The 23,065-nt window shown below is 44.3% G+C and overlaps 1 protein-coding gene across 2 annotated transcripts in view; it reads right to left on the bottom strand.

Moving 5' to 3' along the window:
• phactr2 (phosphatase and actin regulator 2) overlaps positions 1–23,065 on the bottom strand; it is a 144,320-nt gene that overhangs the window by 71,903 nt on the left and 49,352 nt on the right. For both annotated transcript variants that reach the window (XM_087991056.1, XM_043695294.2), the window contains exon 2: positions 9,523–9,690. In XM_087991056.1, the coding sequence (XP_087847182.1) occupies positions 9,523–9,690 (168 nt within the window). The remainder of the gene's footprint in view (positions 1–9,522; positions 9,691–23,065) is intronic.

Raw genomic sequence — 23,065 nt, 5'->3', positions numbered from 1 at the left:
ATATACCCGGGAAATTTTTCACATTGTCAAGTCGAAGCCAGTGTTCTAACTGCGCTGGAAGAGCTTGCCTGGGTGAGCAGCAGGTTCTGCAGTACGCGTCTTCAGTATGTTGTCAGGGCCCATAGTCTTTGCTGTATCCAGTGCCTTCAGCTGTTCTTTGATACCCCCATGTGGAGTAAATCCAATTAGTTGTATCCAGTCATCTTTGATGCTGGAAGTCCAGGAAAAGACGGGTCATCCACTCCGTTGACAAAAAATAAAACACTTAATTCTGGTTTTCCACATCGATTTCAGAAAGATATGAAAAGACATAGATCTATCTACCCTGGCATGGGCAAGGGTACTGATTGATTTGCAGGGAAACTAACTCTCAGCTGATGGTTCTGTTTTGTGAATGACCTGAAAGCACTCGAAGAGATTCAAAAGCACTACATGCGGATTGTTTAATTTTCCAGACAGCACAACCACTGTTCTCGTGAATGAATGACTGAATGGATGTGTGAGTGGGTGAGAGTTTGAGTGGGCGAGGAAGAGACAGTGAATGGGAGAGGAAGGGGAGGGAAAAAGATAAAGACAGTGGGGAAAGAAATATTGAGCAGATGAGAAAGGAAGAATATGAGAGATGGAGTGTGGGAATGAGTGAATGAGAGAGGGAGAGTCAGAGAGCACGGAAACAGACCCTTCGGCCCAATGAGTCCCTGCTGACCAGGTTTTCTAAATGAACAGTCCCATATCCCATCCCTGGGATAATCCTGGGTTCATCTTTGGTTATGTGCAATGCTTTGCACACAGACTGGGCAATTTAATAACTCATACAAGATAGACGGTTCCAATAACACAGCACTCCTGCAGCACTGCACTGTGACAGCCTCAGTGTCCTGCTCAGCCCGATGGAGCGAGACTTGAATGCACAGGCTACTATGCGGAGACACAGTGCAAGCTCATGATCCATAACCACCACAAACAACCACACACATTGCAACAGTAACTTGAATCTCCAGAGTTTTGCAAACTGACAATCTAACCTCTTTATATCAAACGTGACTCATGAACATGTTAAACTGGCATTGGCATGAGGTGTGTTTATGTAGGTAAAAACAATGACTGCAGATGTGGAAACCAAATTCTGGATTAGTGGTGCTGGAAGAGCACAGCAGTTCAGGCAGCATCCGAGGAGCAAAAGCCCGAAACGTCGATTTCGAAGCTCCTTGGATGCTGCCTGAACTGCTGTGCTCTTCCAGCACCACTAATCCAGAGTGTGTTTATGAAGCTTGGAGTCTGCAATCCAGTTTCCTGGCTCCAGCGTCCTCAAATCCCAGAGACCCTTTCAAAGGCCCATGCACTGGCTCTGCTTAGAGACAGCGAGAGAGCTGGATCAAATTGTATCGGTGCAAGAAGCCGGCTGATCATTTGAGGTTTCCCAGAATCAGGGCTACACTAGTGACGTTGATGTTCCCCAGCAACCGTGGTGTTTAATGGAGCAGTGTGGGATAATCCATCTGCTGAACAAAATTCATTAGCTGAGACCTCACCTGGCCCTTCCAAACGGATGGTAAACAATCACATGAAATTATGGCATGAGAATATGCTCTCCTACTGACTCTTCCAAATGCCACCATCCCCCAAGTCATTTTTGGGATCTTGCTGTGCCATGACGCCCCTTCAAAATAATATCTTGAACGTGAAGTACGCTGTAAAGCAATTCACAGATGTAAGATGCTTTCCCTTTGCTGAAATTAACCCTGTGGGCTTGTAATCCTGTTCTTAAGCAGATACTGAAAGCATGCCTTTGTGTGGGCATTAATTAGCACAGTGTTAACAAATGTGCTTTGAAAGGGAGTCTGTTCCATTTTTCCATGACTCTGAGTGGAAAGAAAGTTTCCTCTAATCCCTAGCCCTGCTTGATGATAGCTTTATTTCAAAGCTGTCCAGTTCTGTATGTGGAACAATATAGTTTGCTTCAATTCACATTTTCTGCGTGTTTGAAAAATTCCAAATAGAAAAAGCACAGTATTTTTTCAACAATTCAAGGCTTTAACATAGCACAAGTCACCTTCAGGAAAATATCAGGCAGAGGACATACATCCATCTCAACGTAAACAAGTATGAGGTGATGCATTTCGGCTGGACGAATTACCAAGTCACAATACGGGTCAAAGAAACAAACTATTCACAAATTAATAAAAGCTACAACAGGATTTATTCATGTGACAAAAAGTCAAAACAAAGCACTGGCGTTTACTTCAAGAATTGAACAGTTACTTTAATTTTCTGCAGAACCTTTGTAAAATTACATCAAAGAATATAGAAATAGGTCTGGTCTCCCACGATATAAAAGGATACACAGACTGTGGAGAAGGTGTAAAATTGATTTATGAGATGATAGGTGAACTGACCAATTATAATTATTAAAGACCAGACCTACTGGGGGCTCTCTCTTTATAGAGCTGATTGAGCTCTTTATAGTTGCAATATGGTTTAGCAAGGTCAAAACAAGGAAGACATAGAGTAGCAATCTGTAAGGTCAGCAACTTTCTTCATTATGAAATAAAAACAAAGTTCTGGAAACACTCCGTAGCACAGGGTCAGTGCAGAGAGTAATGTTTCTACTCAAGGCACACTGCATCAGAACTGGGTCAGCGGTGGTAGGTCATCAAACTAAAACATTAAGTCTGCATGCTGCCTGTCCTGTAGAGAGGTCCCAGAATTTTTATTTTATTTTTCCTATTATTTCTGACCTTCAGCGTCTGCAGTGCTAACTCCACTATCTACGTAACTCCTTTAAAGCAGTAAACATTCCAGTGAGCTTCGCAGGAATGTCAGAAAACTAAATGATACGAAGATTGCAGATGATCCGAAGATTGGTGGAGTTGTGGATAGTGAGGAGGGCTCTTGTCGGCTGCAAAGGGACTCAGATATGATGCAGAGCTGGGCTGAGGAGTGGCAGATGGAGTTCAACCCTGCCAAGTGTGAGGTTGTCCATTTTGGAAAGACAAATAAGAATGCGGAATACAGGGTTAACGGTAGGGTCCTTAGTAAGGTGGAGGAACAGAGGGATCTTGGGGTCTATGTTCATAGGTCTTTGAAAGTTGCCACTCAGGTGGATAGAGCTTGTAAGAAGGTCGATGGTGTATTAGCGTTCATTAGCAGAGGGATTGAATTCAAGAGTCGTGAAGTGATGTTGCAACTGTACAGGACTTTGGTTAGGCCACATTTGGAGTACTGTGTGCAGTTCTGGTCGCCTCACTTTAGGAAAGATGTGGAAGCTTCGGAGAGGGTGCAGAGAAGATTTACCAGGATGTTGCCTGGAATGGAGAATAGGTCGTACGAGGATAGGTTGAGAGTGCTAGGCCTTTTCTCACTGGAACGGCGAAGGATGAGGGGTGACTTGATAGAGGTGTATAAGATGATCAGAGGAATAGATAGACAGTCAGAAACTTTTTCCCCGGGTACAACAGAGTGTTACAAGGGGACATAAACTTAAGGTGAGGGTGGAAGGTATAGGGGAGATGTCAGGGGTAGCTTCTTTACCCAGAGAGTGGTGGGGGCATGGAATGCGCTGCCTGTGGGAGTGGTAGAGTCAGAATCTTTGGTGACCTTTAAGTGGCAATTGGATAGATACATGGATGGGTGCTTAAGCTAGGACAAATGTTCGGCACAACATCGTGGGCCGAAGGGCCTGTTCTGTGCTGTATTGTTCTATGTTCTATGTTCTAAATTTGAGGCCAACCACATAAGGCGACATTTTGCAAAGAGACTCAATGGGCGAATGGGTTCAGGAGGTTCTAAAGGAGAACAGAGAGGTTGTGGGTGGGGTGGGGATGTGGGGGAGGTTAGTAGGGAAGGAATTTCAGAGCTTAGAGGCCAGGCTGCCAGATGGTAGAATGATCAAATCAGTGATGCTCAGCAGACTCAGAATCAGAAGGGGTCTACACATCAGAGGGTTGTAGGGCTGGACAAGACAGTACACAAAAGGTGAGGTCACCGAGGGATTCAGAAACGAGAATGAGATTTTAAAAAACAAGGCATTGCCTCACCGGGAGTCACTGTAGGTCATGGGTTTAGGGATTACAGATGAATAGGACTTGGTGCAAGTCAAGGTGTGACTATCAGAGCTTTGGTTGGCCTCAGCTTTATGGGGAATAGAATATGGGAGGTCCGGTCAGTGACAGAATCATCCGCAAGAGGCCATGCAACCCATCGTGTCTCTTCCGGCTCCCGAAAGAATTACCCAGCTAGTCCCATTCTCCAGGCCTAACTTTCTATTTGACTGCTTCCTTCAGGGTTCATGTCCTCAGTGCTGACCCCTTTCCATCCCGATGTGCTTTACTGTGTCTGAGTCAACACATTTTGAGCTCGCCTGTATTCTTCAGTGCAGCAACTATATGGAAACCTTGCTGCTTCAATTCTTCAAAGATGCTATAATTGAAATCATGCTGTGTTCTCTTAGCAGCAAAAGTGTACATTTTAGGAATCTCCTCCCACTCCTATTTTAATAATTGCATAGATTCATAGAGATTAAATTAGATTAGATTACTTCCAGTGTGGAAACAGGCCCTTCAGCCCAAGTCCACACCGACCCTCCAAAGAACAACCCACCCACACCCATTCCCCTATATTTACCCCTTCACCTAACACTATGGGTAATGTAGCATGGCCAATTCACCTGACCTACACATCTTTGGATTGTGGGAGGAAACCAGAGCACCCGGAGGAAACCCACGCAGACACGGGGAGAATGTGCAAACTCCACACAGTCAGTCGCCTGAGGCGGGAATTGAACCCGAGTTTCTGGCTCTGTGAGGCAGCAGTGCTAACCACTGTGCCACCGTGCTGCCCGGATGTTGTTGGGATTCAGTGCAATATATATCCGGCTCTCTTTTGAAGCGTCCAAAGGAATCTACCTCTGCCTCTCTCCCAGGCACTACACACTGAATCCCAACAACTCTCTGAGTAAGGAGGTTTCTCCTGATCTCACTCCTAGATGTCTTGCTGACCATCTTGGAATTGTGACCTCCGAATTAATGACACACCAACTGATGGGTATAACGGAATGGTCATATCGAGAGGTTATAAAGGCATGGATTTCTGCAGCATCAAGGTGATGGTGTTCGCAATGCCATGGTTATGTGATTAGAAGCTCACTTCAGTACCAACAATAACACCAAGCCTGCTCAGTCTCTGATAACTGCCAAAGAGAGGGATAGGTCATTAGTGAGGGAACCCAGATTACGGTTGGAATCAAAGACAATGGCTTCGATCTTCCCAATGTATAGTTGGAGGAGATTGCTGCTCCTGTAGAAGGGGAGGGGGTGCCAAATTATCTACTCCCAATCCTCTAAAATCCGTAAACAGAAGAGAGGCTTGGGAGGTTGTAGGGGTGCAGCTAGGTCCTATGTTTTCAAGGGATTTCACAAAAGGGGCAGTGTGTAGATAAAGCCATGACAGCAAAATTTGAATGAAGAAGAATCATAAGCAAAGGAAGGGGATGATAGCTCTTATTTTGGCTTCAGAGAAATGAAAACATTGATGTGCTCAAATTGCATTGTAATTATAAATATGCAATTATTAAAAAAGCAGTGGGAGGAGATTCCTAAAATGTACACTTTTGCTGCTAAGAGAACACAGCATGATTTCAATTATAGCATCTTTGAAGAATTGAAGCAGCAAGGTTTCCATATAGTTGCTGCACTGAAGAATACAGGCGAGCTCAAAATGTGTTGACTCAGACACAGTAAAGCACATCGGGATGGAAAGGTGTCAGCACTGAGGACATGAACCCTGAAGGAAGCAGTCGAATATAAAGTGCACTGTCTACGAGAAAGTAAATAGATGGGAGATATTTTTCTGTCAAGAAATGGATTTTAGAGCAGACATTTGCAATTTAGTGTAAAGAAGAATTGTTTTTCCCTCTCAGAGTGAGAAGGTAAATCTAAGGCTGACAAATTGCTGAGTTAATGGAAAGAAAGTGCCAAAGGACAAGCACAGAAGGAGCAATTTGCAAATACAAATGTGAATCTATACAGCAACCAATTACATTTTCCCAAAGAGTTGCAAATTGCTCTGAATGGATCATTTTAAAGTGCAGCAACAATGTTAGACAGAGACTCAGCTTGGCACGATAATGAGTTGATTGAGCAGTTAAATTGTTTATGGCGATGATTTCTGCAGGAGGTTATTTCAGGTAATCCTTTCACGATCACTGCAACAGGTCCAGTTGGACTCATTGTTTCAGGAGCAGCACTTTGGTCACTGTAAAACCCACAGGGAACTGAAGGTTCATCCCCATACAGGCTTGCAGAGGTGGTCCTGTAAAGGGTGAAGGGAATGATGCTCACAATTATTTCAGAGCAGGTGGCCAAGGGACGGAAGGCTGTGTGACTGAATTGTAAATGAACAGGCAGCTGTCTGAGGTGTCAGGCACAGTATTCCACTGTCTGCCTCTCCACAGACCCAAACTGAACTTTATGAAACTTCTATACTTCTACAAACTAAACTGGCAGAGGACGGTATCAGTAGGTTTGTGTTTAAGCAGCATCAGACCTCAGTGCAGCTACCATCCTGGCACCTACCCAGTAAATGTGGAAAACAAAACTATTCAGGTATGTCCTGTACACGGAAAACAGGACAAACTTCCTTAACCAGATACTCACGATGGCTCAGGGGTTAGCACTGCTGCCCCACAGCTCTAGGGCTCCAGGTTTGATTCCAGACTCAGGTGACTGCTTATGTGGAACTCTCCCGGTGTCTGCGTGGGTTTCCTCCTGATGTTCTGGTTTCTTCCCACTGTCCAAAGATGTGCACTTTAGGTGGATTCGCCATGCTAAATTGCTCACAGTATCCAGGGAAGAGTAGGATATGTGGATTAGCCATGGACAGTACAGGGTTACAGGAATGGGGATAGGATGCTCTTTGGAGGGTTGGTGTGGACTTGATGGACTGAATAGTCTGCTTCCACACTTGCAGAGATTCTATTCCATGAAATACTACCCCATCAATCTCCTCACGATCATCAACAAAGTGCTGGAATGGATCAATGACAGTGCTATCAAGTGGCACTTGCAAAACATAAACGACTCACTGACGCTCAATTTGGGTTCAGCCAGGACCAGTAGACCCCTGACCTCATTACAACCATGATCCAAACATGGACAAAACAGCTGATGAGAGTGACTGCCCAAGACATCAAGGCAGGATTTCACACAGACTGGCATCAAGGAGCCTGGGGATAACTAAGTATCAGAACACACCGGCTGGACTCATACCTGGCTGGTAGGAATATGGAGAAAGTGAGGACCGCACTCTCAATAGGAAGATGATTGTGGTTGTTGGAGGTCAGTAATCTCAGCTCCAGGGTATCTCTGCAGGAGTTCCTCAGGGTACTGTACTTGACCCAACCATCTTTAGCTGCTTCATCAATGACCTTCCTACCATCATAAGGTTAGAAGCGGGGATGCTCTCTGATGATTGCATAATATTCAGCAATATTTACGACTTCTCAGGTACTGAAGCAGTCCATGTTCAAATGCAGCAAAACCCGGACAAATATCCAGGATTGGGTCAGAGTCATAGAGTCATAGAGATGCACAGCACGGAAACAGACCCTTCGGTTCAACCTGTCCATGCCGACCAGATATCCCAACCCAATCTAGTCCCACCTGCCAGCACCCGGCCCATATCCGTCCAAACCCTTCCTATTCATATACCCATCCAGATGCCTTTTAAATGTTGCAATTGTACCAGCTCTACCACTTCCTCTGGCAGCTCATTCCATACACGTACCACCCTCTGCGTGAAACGTTTGCCCCTTAAGTCTCTTTTATATCTTTCCCCTCTCATCCTAAACCTATGCCCTCTAGTTCTGGACTCCCCGACCCCAGGGAAAACTCTTTGTCTATTTACCCTATCCATGCCCCTCATAATTTTGTGAACCTCTATAAGGTCACCCCTTAGCCTCCGACGCTCCAGGGAAAATAGCCCCAGTTGTCAAATAGCAAGTAACATCCATGGCACATAAGTGCCAGACAATGACTATCAGAAACAAGACAGTTTCTAGCCATTGCCCTTGATATTCAATGCCATTAAAATTGTGGAATCCTTCACCACCAAGATCTTGAAGTTACTATTGAGCAGAAACTGAACTGGACTAGCCATACAAATATACAGCTAAAGCAGCAGGTCAGAGGCTAGGTTTATTGCAGTGAGTAACTCCCTCTTGACCCCCCTCCAAAGCCTGTCCACCTGGATGGGTGTGACCCTAACAACACTAAAGTTAAAAATCACACAACACTAGGTTATAGTCCAACAGGTTTATTTGGAAGCAGTAGCTTTTGGAGCGCCGCTCCTTCATCGGGCAGCTGATGAAACAGCAGTGCTCTGAAAGCTAGTGCTTCCAAATAAACCTGTTGGACTATAACCTAGTGTTGTGTGATTTTTAACTTTGTCCACCCCAGTCCAACACCAGTTCCTCCAAATCAACACTAAAGTACTTTGACACCATCAAGGACGTTAAAGTGGCCCATTTAATTGGCACATCTACCAATTTAAGCATTGCCAAAGCACAGTGGTAGCAATACACTCCATCTACAAGATGCACTCCAGGAATTTGCCAAGGCTCTTCAACTCCAGCTTCCCACCCCTTGGCCTCTACCACTCAGAAGGAGAAGACAGCAGATGATTGGAAGCACTGCCACTGCTAGGTTCCACTCCAGGCCACTCACCATCCTAAATGTGGAAATAATATCGCTGTTCTTTCACTGTCACTGGGTTCAAATCCTTCCTAAACAGCACTACGGGTGTGTGTAAAGCACTGCAGCAGTTTAATTAAGTGACTCACCACCACCTTTTCAAGTACAATTAGGGACTGCCAATAAATTCTGCCCTTGCCAGTAATGGCCACATCCTATTAAAACATTCTTGGAAAGCTTTTTAACTCTGGGATCACTTGCAGTCAACATCTCTGGCTCTGAACATTCACAAATACAAATGTAAGTTTCATTCCCTCTGGTTTAAATTGTTGTTGGAGATTTAAAAACAAAATGCTTTTCGTTTATCTATCCACCCCACTGATCTCTCTTAATGCAATCTTTATTCTCCTTTCTTTATTTTCCATTCTCCACCTGATTCACCTCCTCAAACGTATACTATCTCGACTCTAAGCTGCTCAACTTTACAATCCTTCAATCTGATCGCTTCAGGAATGCACCAGTTACTTGCTGCTCTGAGTCTGGAGGTTCAACAGAGGGCATTGTGCTTTTTCTACTGACCATTGTCAGTGACCTGCATTGCAAACTATCACAGCGACTAAACAGGCAAATGCAAGTTGAACATAAAGTGACTGGTTAGAGGACAATTGGGGGTTAGTGTTTTGTGTTTTGGAGTGGAGCCTGAAACCATATCTGTTATGGCCCAGAGTGATGTGAATGGAGCCGAGGTGGTAAAGAGGCTGGCTGAACCACAATGCAATGTTATTTAAAAGGAAATTCCCCCCACCGACAAAGCCAAGTCTAACGACTAACTTACATGCAGATGTCTCTTGGAACTTCTCACTTGCTTTCTTTTTCCGCCACTTCCATGGTTTGAAGATTTTGCCGATGGACGCCAACTTGCTTTTCCGTTTCAGTGGCGGTGTCCCAGACCCAGGGGGCAGTCCTTCTGAGTTTGTGATTGAGTACTTCTCCAGTCCATCAGCTACAACAAGAAAGGGAAACACATAAAGATTTCGTCCTCCTCCATCCCTGCACTATTCACATCGTTTTCCCACTGTTATGGTTCCAGTTTATGTTCCTATTAGCGCAGTCAGATTCCAGAATGAAACCTGGCTTGTTAGATCCTAGCTTTGTTTTTTAACCATGGAGGTCAGTTTTGGACTCACTTACAAGAGGCTGCTGGTGTACTTTTAACACAAAGAATAAACACTTATTAAACAAGACAAAAACATGAACTACATTAAACAAGGCAATGGAAAGGTTGGAATAATTTCATTACAGGACTCAAACTCACATTATCTATTTTACCACAGTAAGAAACCCAAAACCTCAGTGATAATTCACCACTCTCTCCACACTAAACTCTAAACTGAAACAAAGAACTACTGATGCTGGAAATTTGAAACAGAAGTGGAAATTGCTGGAGAAACTCAGCAGGTCTGGCAGCATCTATGGAGATAAAACACAGTTAATGTTTTGAGTCCCAGTGATCCTTCTTCAGAACAATTTCTGCTTTTGGAAACCAAATTTTCTATTACTTGTAACCAACTTAATAGAGTTCTTTGAGGAAGTGACCAAGTTGTTAGATGAAGGAAGAGCTGTTGATGTCATATACATGGACTTTAGTAAGGCGTTTGATAAGGTTCCCCATGGTAGACTAATGGAGAAAGTGAAGTCACATGGTGTGCAGGGTGTTCTAGCTAGGTGGATAAAGAACTGGTTGAGCAACAGGAGACAGAGAGTAGTAGTTGAAGGGAGTTTCTCGAAATGGAGAAAAGTGACCAGTGGTGTTCCACAGGGGTCAGTGTTGGGGCCACTGTTGTTTGTAATATACATAAATGATCTGGAAGAGGGCATTGTTGGTATGATCAGCAAATTTGCAGATGACACTAGGATTGGTGGAGTAGCAGAAAGCATAAGGGACTGTCAGAGAATACAGGAGGATATAGATAGACTGGAGAGTTGGGCAGAAAAGTGGCAGATGGCTTTCAATCCAGACAAATGTGAGGTGATGCATTTAGGCAAGACTAATTATAGAGTGAATTATACAATGAATGGAAGAGCCTTGGGAAAAGTTGATGGGCAGAGAGATCTGGGAGTGCAGGTCCATTGTACCCTGAAGGTTGCTGCACAGGTGGATAGAGTGGTCAAGGCGGCGTATAGTATGCTTCCCTTCATTGGACGGGGTATTGAGCTGGCAAATCATGTTAACATTGTACAAGACATTGGTTCGGCTGCATTTAGAATACTGTGTACAGTTCTGGTCGCCACATTACCAAAAAGATGTGGACGCTTTGGAGAGGGTGCAGAAAAGGTTTATGAGGATGTTGCCTGGTATAGAAGGTGCTAGCTATGAAGAGAGGTTGAGTAGGTTAGGTTTATTTTCATCAGAAAAAAGGAGATCATGGGGGGACCTGATTGAGGTTTACAAAATCATGAAGGGTATAGACAGGGTGGATAGAGACAAGCTTTTTCCCAGGGTGAAGGATCCAATAACAAGAGGTCATGCTTTGAAGGTGAGATCTGGAAAGTTTAAGGGGGATACACGCGGCAAGTACTTCACACAGAGGGTGGTGGGCATTTGGAATGCGTTGCCAGCAGAGGTGGTAGAGGCAGGCACAGTAGATTCATTTAAGGTGTGTCTGGACAGATGCATGAGTAGGTGGGAGCAGAGGGATACAAATGCTTAGGAATTGATCGACAGATTTAGACAGTACATTTGGATCGGCTCAGGCTTGGAGGGCCGAAGGGCCTATTCTTGGGCTGTAAATTTTCTTTGTTCTTTGTAATTTCGGTGTAAACTCACCCAAGATCTATAAATTCAGGTGTCCAGTTGCCTTGCCTCACATGGTCTAACTTTCTGAACTATGCAACCTTTTTTCAGTATCCCTGGGCTGCTTCCATTAGGCAACAGTACAATTAATTTTAATGCTTTGAACTGCTACCCTCCTATCTCTTCATGTCCAGGTTGCAAAACCTCATTAAAATGTACATAAAACAAATAGAATCGCCACACCTCCCAAAATCGAAACTGACCAGCCATCTAAAAGGTTAAGTCGCCACAGTCTCAGAGGACTGCTCTCTCATTAGAGGGAGATGACTGGTGGTGGTTTAACCCGAGGGCCACCATGCCTTGGGTGAGGGGAAAGGTTGAGAAGGAGAGTCTTTCATGATCTCCCAGTCAGTACAGGGACTGAACCAACACTGTTGGCATCACTCTGCATCACAAATCAACCATTTGATCTTGGCTTCCCCTGACACACGATATACATATTGTAATTGGGTATCCTCTCTGAAGTAACTCCAGTGAGGCCAGTATCAGTCACCAAGTCACCCTTAATTTACACATGAACAGTCCTTAACTTTTGTACCTGACTCAGTATGAGGCAGTGCTGGAGTGTCAGTATCTCTGACACTTTCCTTTTTATCTGTCAGCAAGGGCTCCCTGATTGGGACTGTTATTCTCATATTCTCTGAGGTCCAACTGGCTGACATCATTCCAATCACTGCAGTCTCATTGCTGCAATATCCTTTCACCATTGCAGTGGTCAGAATTGTACAGTGGAAAGTGTAGATGCAGCAGTCATTATAAAGTGTCAGAGGTAGCATACTGTTTCAGCCCAATAGTAACTTTGTGATCTACCCCAAAATCCAATTTCTTTAATTCACCTTCTTCAAGCATTAATGCGTTCGCTACAATTTTTCATCCAATCCTAGACTGCTTTCGTCTTCATTGCACATTATTTCCTTTGTTATATTTTTGTGAAGCACTTGGTATTCCTCTATGTAAGTTTACATCTGTCACCATCAGCCTGCATGTCTCCTTATATGCAGACCCCCCAGGGACTGTACAACTTTGGAGACTCATTTTTGTTGGCTTTGTATTATCTGTGAATTTGGCCATGGTTCTTCTGATAGCTGCCTCTCAGCAGTTTACCAAGAGACCAGAAAACAGACATCCAGTGAGACCCAACTGGTAACACACGCCATGCTAGTGACAAGCCCTCTAATCACTTGATAACTCATGCCTTCGTTGTGAAATATTTCCACTCATTCCCATTTTTCTTCCTATTCCACGCCAGCCTTTTCAAATGAATGGTATCAATGCACTTGCTTAAATCCAAATTCACTTCATCCACTGCTTTACTCCCACAAAGCTTCTTATGACACAAAAAAAAGCCTTCAGTTAGATTAGAAAGACATCCAGTGGCAAACTTCCATATTGATTTCTATCCCAATGCTCCCAGATATAGAGCATAGAATATAGAGCATTACAGTGCAGTACAGTCCCTTCAGGCCTCGATGTTGTAACTGATCTGTAGAACAGATCTGAAGGCCACCTAACCTACACCATTCCATATGTTTATCCAAGGACCATATAAATGACCTTAAAGTTGGCAAGTTTACTACTGTTGCAAGCAGGGCATTCCACACCCCTACTACTCTCTGAGTAAAGAACCTATCGCTGACATCTGTCCTACATCTATCACCCCTCAATTTAAAGCTATGTCCCCCCATGCTAGCCATCACCATCCAAGGAAAAAGGCTCTCACTTTTCACTTATCTAACCCTCTGATCATCTTGCATGCCTCTATTAACTCACCTCTCAACCTAATTTGCTCTAATGAAAACAGCCTCAAGTCCCTCAGCCTTTCCTCGTAACACCTTCCCTCCATAGCAGGCAACATCCTGGTAAATCTCCTCTGCACCCTTTCCAATGCTTCCACATCCTTCCTGTAATGTGGCGACCAGAACGCTACACAATACTCCAAGCGCGACCACACCAGAGTTTTGTACAGCTGCAATACAACCGGTTGGCTCCGAAACTCAATCTCTCAACAAATAAATGCTATCACACCGTACAATGCACTGTACAGGACAGTAATATAAAATTAATTTCTCCATAATACTGTCCACAATGGTCATTAAACTGAACGAATGACTCTCTACCCAGGACACGAGGCAGATCGCCCACGTTGATCTTTTAATGTTGCCATTGCCGATTCACCTGCAGCTAATGGAATACACAGTACCATGGCGTTATGACCGAAGGAAGCTTTAGCATTTCAGTAGTCTCTCAGGTAGCCTCAATCTCGAGTTTGCAGAGTAGGGTTTAAACCCACAACTTTCTGACCCAGAAAGGAAGGTGTGACCCAGTGAGGGGACACCCCTAGCACAACCAACTCTGATTGTACACATTGAAAAGAAAATTCGCAAGGCAAGACTGAAATGTCCCAAAGTCACCATCAGGGGAGGAATTACTTGAATGTGACTCTGATATTGAAAAGCCACTTGCACACCTGAACACTTAATGAAATAAACATTAAATCTTTGTTTTTAAATAATGGCTATTCATGCTTATAATGTTTCCAATATAACCAATAACAGCAGCCACCTAGAATGAATTACATCAGTTTTAATTCCCCAAAGCACTACCTGCAGTGTTAATTTGCTGACATTAAAGTTTAGCACTATTTTAACTCCATTGTTAACTGGCTCACTGTGGATATTGTCTGGAAGTAAGCATGTGCATGCCATTAACAATAGTGCACACAGCATAAGAGTAAACCCTACAGCAGTTTCAGACTGTTCCTGAAATCCTAAATCCGTCCTGAAATTATTAACCTGCTACAACTTTCACTCCTGGTTTGAAACTAGCTTCAGTCATGGAAAGCTGGATCAGAGGGAAAGCAATTCCACCAAAAAAAGAGTTCATACGATATCTGATAACTCCCCAGTACTCAAGGGTATCCACTGGGTGACCAGAAGCCAGCAGATCAAAGAAAATTGGAAAGGTAACAAGATGTGGAAAAGCTTTGACACATCAAGCTGTTGAGACCTCTACTGTACTGCATTAATAGGTGGCTCAAAGTAGACTCAATAACAGGGTGGCTCAGTGGTTAGCACTGCTGCCTCAACAGCACCAGTGACCTGGGTTTGATTCCAGCCTCGGGTGACAGTGCAAATTCTGCAGACATTCTCCCCGTGTCTACTTGGGGACTCCTCTGTGTGCTCTAGTTTCCTTCCACAGTCCAAAGATGCACAGATGAGTTGGATTGGCCAGGCTAAATTGTCCCGGAGGGTGAGCCACAGTTAATATGGGTTATGACAAGGTGGGATGCTTTTCAGTGGGTCAGGGAAGACTGGGTGGGCTGAACTGCCTCTAAGTGCACTATAAGGATTCTATAATCACTTCCAAAATGCAATTGGATTATACCTCAAGAGGGGAAAATGGGAAGTGTAAGGCTGCAGGTGAGAGGGATGAATTGGAGAGGGTTTTCCTGTGTTGCACCAATGACTACAACACAAAATTATTTCATTGGTTTGAAAACATGTTGAGCTGTCTCAAGGTTGATTTTCTGTTCCAGCCGAACAGAACCGATATAAACTTGGCAGAATTAGTCACAGAATCCCTACAGGGTGGAAGCATCTGACTCATCAACTTCATAGGGGCGACACGGTGGCTCAGTGGTTAGCGCTGCCGCCTCTCAGCACCAGGGACCTGGGTTCAATTCCCGCCTTGGGCAACTGACTGTGTGGAGTTTGCACATTCTCCGTGTCTGCGTGGGTTTCCTCCCACAGATGTGCAGGTTAGGGTGAATTGGCCACGCTAAATTACCCGTAGTGTCAGGTGGATTAGTCAGGGGTAAATGTAGGGGAATAGGTCCGGATGGGTTGCTCTTCAGAGGGTCAGTGTGGACTTGTTGGGCCGAAGGGCCTGTTTCCACACTGTAAGGAATCAAATCTAATCTAATCCGACCAACCCTTCAAAGAGCATCCCCCTACCCTATCCCTGTAACCCTGCATTTCCCATGGCACAACTCTGGGCTCTATGGGCAATTTATTATGGCGAATCCACCTACACATCTTCGGACTGTGGGAGAAACTGGAGCACCCAGGGGAAACCATACACCCATGTGAATGTGCAAAGTCCACCCAGTCACCCAGGGGTAGAACTGAACCGGGATCCCCGGCGCTGTGAGGCAGTAGTGCTAACCACTGAGCCACCGTGCCACCTTCATCGGAATTATATTTAGTGAGAGATTTGAATAACTTTGTCAACCACCCCCGCTCATATAAGAATAAATATATGTCTATGCTTATACACACAGCTGTGAGCAATGCTATGTGTCAAGAATCTCATAGATTAGCGTACAATGTAGTGCAGCAAGACTGAAAGCAGCAGACCCTCAGTGCAACTGAAATATACAACGGGACAAAGTGGTGACCCATCTGGAACATAAGCTGGGGTGGGGACAATGGTGAACAAATGCACATTCCCCCCCAAAACAGTAAGATCGACCTGTGCCGCCGGATGCCCATGAAATCAGATGGGGGCACAGTGGGCTGGGAGAAAGGGGTGGAAGGACAGCCATTTGCTGTTGTGAGTGGAAACTTTACAGAACTGGACGAGAACACTTAAAGTAGTCGTAAATCTGGAGAGACAATCAACAAAAGCCGCTGATAATCAGAGCCAGGATTGTGGGATCAGGTCAGAGGGAACATGGGTGTGTGTGGGTTGGGCAACATTTCAATGTTGGATCCATCATTGAGGATGGAAGCTCGACATGCAGTGACCACTGAATAGAAAGAAAATCACCAAATGTCACATCATTGGAACTCTTGCTACTGTGACTGTGTGTGCTGTCTCAAATTAGTCTTACTGCCCTGGTCTTTAGCCCGGCAGACTGTCTTTGGGTTGGCATAGACAAGATAGGCCAAATGGCCACCTTCTGTGCTCTATCGTTTCTATGGTTCTATTTCCCATTGACAGTGGACAACACATCCAATTCAAACTTCAATGTGCTTTTAGGCAGCTTATTTCAGAACCTAATTCACCGTCAAAAATAAACTATTTCCATCTCTTAATGATTTGATCATTTACTTTAACCCACTGCTTACTGACACCAATCAACAGAGTTTGTCCCTATGCACCTCTACTCAAATTGCCTATCACCTCCTTTGCATAAGGTGCTCAGTTGGATCCTGGATGATTTATTTTCTGTCAGAGCTAAAGGTGAGCAGGATCTTTGAACATCTGCAACATTTTCTAAGCCTTGCATTGAGAGAGACATCCCTCAGTGCTACAGAACAGCATCACTTGAGAAAATTCAACACAGAGTCACATCAGCACAGGTCACCAAAGGTTTGGTTAAAGAGAGAGTGTTTAAGGAACAGAAAGGAAGACAGAGAGATATAGAGAGGAGGGAAGAGATAAAAAAAAGTCGGCTGCTTTGTGCTGGATGCTGTCAAACGTCTCTCGAGTGTTGCTGGAGCTGAACCTATCCAGGTAAATGGGGGGTATTCCATCACACTCCTAACTTGTGCCTTGTAGATGGTGGACAGGCGTTGGGGTGTCAGGAGGTGAGTTACTCACCCACAGTATTCCTAGCCTCTGACCTGTTCTAGCAGCTACAGTGTTTATGTGGCGAGTCCAGTGAGTTTCTGGCTAATGCCAATGTTGAGGATGCACGTGAACAACAGAGAGGAGGCAGGGCAGGGGAGTGTGTTGAGTTGAGACGATGAGGAAGTGTGATAGTAAGACACACAGATGCATTTCCCACAGGACAGGACAGGCTCTTACAGTTTGCCTGATGGGCTTTGTTCACTAATGTGATACACAGACAGTTTGGAGTTTAAAGTCGCCCACCATCTTTCTGCAGCACACACACACACACACAATAAAAACTAAAGAAAAATACATTGAGTTCTCACAATGCTCAGGAATGTCTCAAAGCACTTCAGCCACAAGATGCTTTGAAATACACCGTGACATTTTGTGAGTCACTTTCACAGTGACACGTCAGATGAGCAGGTGGGTTGTATGAAAATCAAGAAAATTTAAGGTGTTGCCAAAGTTGGAAGGTTTTAACATCGAACAATACAGCGCAGTACAGGCCCTTTGGCCCTCGATGTTGCACCGATCTGTGAACTATTCTCAGCTCATCCCCCTACACTATCCCATCATCATCCATGTGTTTATCTAAGGATTGTTTAAATCTCCCTAATGTGGCTGAGTTGACTACATTAGCAGGTAGGGCATTCCACACCTTTACCACTCTCTGCGTAAAGAACCTGCCTCTGACATCTGTCTTAAATCTATCACCTCTCAATTTGTAGTTATGCTCTCTCATACAAGCTGACATCATCATCCTAGGAAAAAGTCTTTCGCGATGCTGCCTGAACTGCTGTGCTCTTCCAGCACCATTAATCCAGAATCTGGTTTCCAGCATCTGCAGTCATTGTTTTTACCTCAAAAGTCTTTCACTGTCTACCCTATCTAATCCTCTGATCACCTTGTATGTCTCTATCAAATCTCCCCTTAGCCTTCTTCTTTCCAATGAGAACAGACCCAAGTCTCCCAGCCTTTCCTCATAAGACCTTGCCTCTAGACCAGGCAACATCCTGGTAAATCTCCTCTGTACCTTTTCCAATGCTTCCACATTCTTCCCAAAATATGGGGACCAGAACTGTATACAATATTCCAAGTGTAGCCGCACCAGTGTTTTGTACAGTTGCAGCATGATATTGCGGCTCCGGAACTCAATCCCTCTGCGAATGAAACCTAACACATCGTATGCCTTCTTAACAACAATGTCCACCTGGGTGGCAACTTTCAGAGATCTATGTACATGGACTCCAAGATCCCTCTGCACATCCACACTACCAAGAATCTTTCCATTGAGCCAGTACTCTGCCTTCCTGTTATTCTTCCCAAAGTGCATCACCTCACATTTAGTTGCATTGAACTCCATTTGCCACCTCTCAGCCCAATTCTGCAGTTTATTCAAGTCCCCCTGCAACCTGTAACATTCTTCCACACTGTCCACTACTCCACCGACTTTAATGTAGTTTGTAAATTTACTAATCCATCCACCTATGCCTGCGTCTAAGTCATTTATAAAAATGACAAACAGCAGTGGCCACAAAACAGATCCTTGTGGCACACCACTAGTAACTGGACTACAGGCTGAATATTTTCCATCAACCACCACTCACTGCCTTCTTCCAGTTTCTAATCCAAACTGCTAAATCACACTCAATTCCATGCATCTGCATTTTCTCCAACAGCCTACCACGTGGAATCTTATCAAAGGCTTTACTAAAGTCCATGTATACCACGTCAACTGCCATACCCTCATCTACATGCTTGGTCACCTTCTAAAAAAACTCAATGAGGTTTGTGAGACACGACCTGCCCTTGATGAAACCATGTTGACTATCTGAAATCAAATTGTTGCTTGCTAGATGATTATAAATCTTATCTCTCATAATCCTTTCCAAAACCTTTCCTACAACAGAAATAAGGCTCACTGGTCTATAATTACCTGGGTCATCTCTACTGCCCTTCTTGAACAAGGGCACAACATTTGTAATCCTCCAGTCCTCTGGTACTAAACCTGTAGACAATGACGACTCAAACATCAAAGCCAAAGGCTCTGCTATCTCCTCCCTAGCTTCCCAGAGAATCCTCGGATACATCCCATCCGGCCAGGGGACTTGTCTACTTTCACTCCTTCTAGAGTTGATAACACCTGTTTGTAACTAACCTCAATCCTTTCTAGTCTAATATCTCGTACCTCATTCTTCTCCTCTACAATATTCTCCTTTTCCTGAGTGAACACCGATAAGAAATGTTCGTTTAGCACCTCTCCGATTTCCACAGGGTCCACACTCAACTTCCCACTTCTGTCTTTGACTGGCCCTATTCCTACCCTAATCATCCTTTATCTCTCACATACCTATAGAAAGCTTTAGGGTTCTCCTTTACTCTATTTGCTAAAGACTGCTCGTGTCCTCTCTTTGCTCTTCTTAACTCTCTCTTTAAATCCTTCCTAGCTGATCTGTAACTCTCCATCGCCTTATCTGAACCATCTTGCCTCATCAACACATAAGCCTCCTTCTTCTGCTTAACAAGAGATGCAATTTCTGTAGTAAACCACGGTTCCCTTACCTTATCACTTCCTCTCTGCCTGACAGGGGCATACCTATCAAGGACACGCAATATCTGTTCCTTAAACCAGCTCCACATTTCGATTGTCTGCATCCTCTACATTTTGCTACCCCATGCTATACATCCTAATTCTTGCCTAATCGCATTATAATTGCCCTTGCCCCATCGATAACTCTTGACCTGTAGCATGTGCCTATCTCTTTCTATCCCTAAACTAAACGTAACCGGATTATGGTCACTCTCTCCAAAGTGCTCACTTACAACTAAATCAAACACCCGGCCTGGTTCAGTGTGGCCTCCCCTCTTGTCAGCCCTTCGACATACTGTGTCAGGAAACCCTCCTGTACACATTGGACAAAACCTGATCCATCCGACGTACTAGAGTTATAGCATTTCCAGTCAATGTTGGGGAAATTAAAGTCCCCCATAATGACCATCTTGTTCTTTTCACTCCTACTCAGAATAATGTTGCTAATCCTCTCTTCCACCTCCTTGGAACTCTGTGGAGGCCTATAAAAAACTCCAAGTGTGACCTCTTCTCTCCTGTTTCTAACCGCAGCCCACACTACCTCAGTAGACAAGTCCTCATCAAAAATTCTCTCAGCCACCATTATAGTATATTTGACTAACAAGGCCACGCCTCCCCCTCTTTTACCACCTTGCCTGTTTTTAATGAAAGATCTAAACCCTGGAACCTGCAACATCCATTCCTAACCCTGTTCTATCCACGTCTCCAAAATGGCCACAACATCGAAGTCCCAGGCACCTATCCATGCTGCAAGCTCACCTACCTTATTTTGGATACTTCTGGCGTTGAAGTAGACACACTTCAAACCAGCTTGCTGTCTGCCAGCACATTCCTGTGACGCTGAAATCCTGTCCCTGTCCTTCCTACTCTCATCCTCTGAACCTTAAAGCCTCTGAACCAGTGCAGCATAAGGAGAGAACAGGGGGAGCTCCTGGTAAAGAACAGTTTGGGACATGGGATCATTTCATCAATCTTTGCCTTACCCCAACTAGAGTCATGGAAGATCATACAGGGAAGTCCTTCCAAAGCATTTTATGGCCAGTGAAGGACTTTCTCACAGGGACAAGGGGTGGGTCTGGCTCAGATGCTCTTTGGAGGGTTGTTACACACTCGATGGGCCAAATGGCCTCGTTCCACACTGGAGGGATTCAATGATTCCGGGCTGAGATAGACAGATTTTTAATCAGGAAGGGATTCAAGGGTTTGATTAGATTACTTACAGTGTGGAAACAGGCGTTGAAGTAGACGAAGCACAACCCAATTCAAACTCATTCCCCTACATTTACCCCTTCACCTAACACTACGGGCAATTTAGCATCACCAACTCACCTAACCCGCACATATTTTGACTGTGGGAGGAAACCGGAGCACCCGGAGGAAACCCACGCAGACACGGGGAGAATGTGCAAACTCCACACAGTCAGTCGCCTGAGGCAGGAATTGAACCCGGGTCTCTGGTGCTGTGAGGCAGTAGTGCTAGCCACTTTGCCACCGTGTTATGGGGAAAAGGCAGGAAAGTGGAGTTGAGGATTATCAGATTAGCTATGACCTCACTGAATGGTGGAGCTGACCCGATGGGCTGAATGACATCCTTCTGCTCCAACAGCTTACAATCTTATTTGTGAATATGACACTGGCATTTGTAACTGTCCAATGTTAAACTCAGGACAGTCAAGGAGTCTCGGACTATCAAGGTAGTCAAACTCAGGATGGTGAACTCTATCTTCCTGTTATGTAAAGTTGGTTCTGCGTAAGCCAATCAACCTATAAAAGAAACAAAACACTCATTACACTCTGGAATTACCTTAAGCATGGCTTATTTATTTATTTTTAAAAATTAATTCAAGGAATGAGGGTGTCGTTAACTGGGCCAGCATTTATTATCCATGCCTAATTGCTCAGCGGGCAGTTAAGAATCAACCCCATTGGTGTGGGTCTAGAGTCACATATAGGCCAGAGTAAGTAAAGGGCATGAGTGAACCAGATGGATCTTTCCAAAAATCAATGGATTATGGTCATCTTTAGACTTATAATTCCAGATTTTTATTGAATTCAATGGAATGTGTGGCATATAAACACTTGAGAATTCACCATCTTATCTTGTGACACGTGTCATACTTTTGTTGAATTTTTTCAACATGTAAATGGTTGTTACGGATATTAGTTAGTGTGCAATTCATAGAAAGGAGATGTTGCAATAAACTCTGAAAGACCACAATCTGGTGCAAGATTTTCCCTGTTATACCACTAACTTTGTAAAAGTGACATCTTATCCTGAAGCTTCCTGTGTTTTGCAGGAAGCTCATGCATTTCAGTACGTGGCAATTAATCTCGCCCGGGAAGTCAAATCCAGTAATCAACTGTGGAAGTACCACTTTACCAACATCTTCATTGTCAAAGACTGTCAGTCTTTCCAGTCCAGACAGCAAACAATTCTAAACGTGAAATCTCATTCTTTCACTTTGTGAACCTTCTCTTCGGAAATTTAAAATTTGCAAACTTTTATCCAAACCAACTGCTTTTCTAATGGTAAACTTAAAGTAATATTAACTTAAAAATAAAATGAAGAACTGCCCATGCTGGAGATCTAAACAAAAACAGAAGTTGCTGGAGAAACTCAGCAGGTCTTGCAATCTCTGTGGAGAGAAAGCAGAGTCAACAGTGAGTCTGAACTGTGGGGAAATAACTTCACCGAGGCTGGTACCACATCACCAAGTCACCCTTTACTTACATGTGCACAGTATATGGGCTCGGACCCCCAGCTCACAGCCAGTCCTGAGACTGAGTTGACTTTCTGAATCCCCTGTCAGCTAAGGCTTCCTGAATGGGGCTGTTAACCTGGGAAAACCAGGGATCTCACCTCTTGGCTCTGGTCCCAATCACTGCCATTAGCTGTTAGGAAATACTGGTGTTTCTGCTGAGGATAAAGTTTGGAAAGGGGGTGTTACAAAGAGGTGAGATGGGTGGTTAGGGAGTGAGAATGTGAGAGCAAGAGACGCACAGAGAAAGAGAGGGTGAGAATGAGTGTGTGAGTGAGACACACAAAGAAAGAGCGTATGGGAGGGAGACGCAGAGAAAGAAAGTGAATGTGTGTGTGTGAGAGAGAGAGAGAGAGAGAGAGACAGAACGAGAGAGAGTGCAAGAGAGTGACAGCGAGACAGAGTGCGCGAGAGCGAGAGATGAAATGGGTTGGTAAGCAAGGAGATTATGGAAAGCAGGCCAGCACTGGCAGTGACTGAATAATTGATAATAAGAATGAGATTAGGAGAAAATGAGTGAGCTGTACTGAAAGCCCCCATATAATGTGATAATTGGTTGAAGATGATGTGAGAATGGCTGACTGTGCTGACAACAATCCATGTCATAACAGGACCA

Source organism: Chiloscyllium plagiosum, unplaced genomic scaffold (assembly GCF_037043375.1).
Source record: "Chiloscyllium plagiosum isolate Xiang-an unplaced genomic scaffold, Cpla_swu_hap1 HiC_scaffold_10, whole genome shotgun sequence".
NCBI classification, from domain to species: Eukaryota; Metazoa; Chordata; class Chondrichthyes; order Orectolobiformes; family Hemiscylliidae; genus Chiloscyllium; species Chiloscyllium plagiosum.
This window is presented reverse-complemented; position numbering and strand designations above follow the sequence as displayed.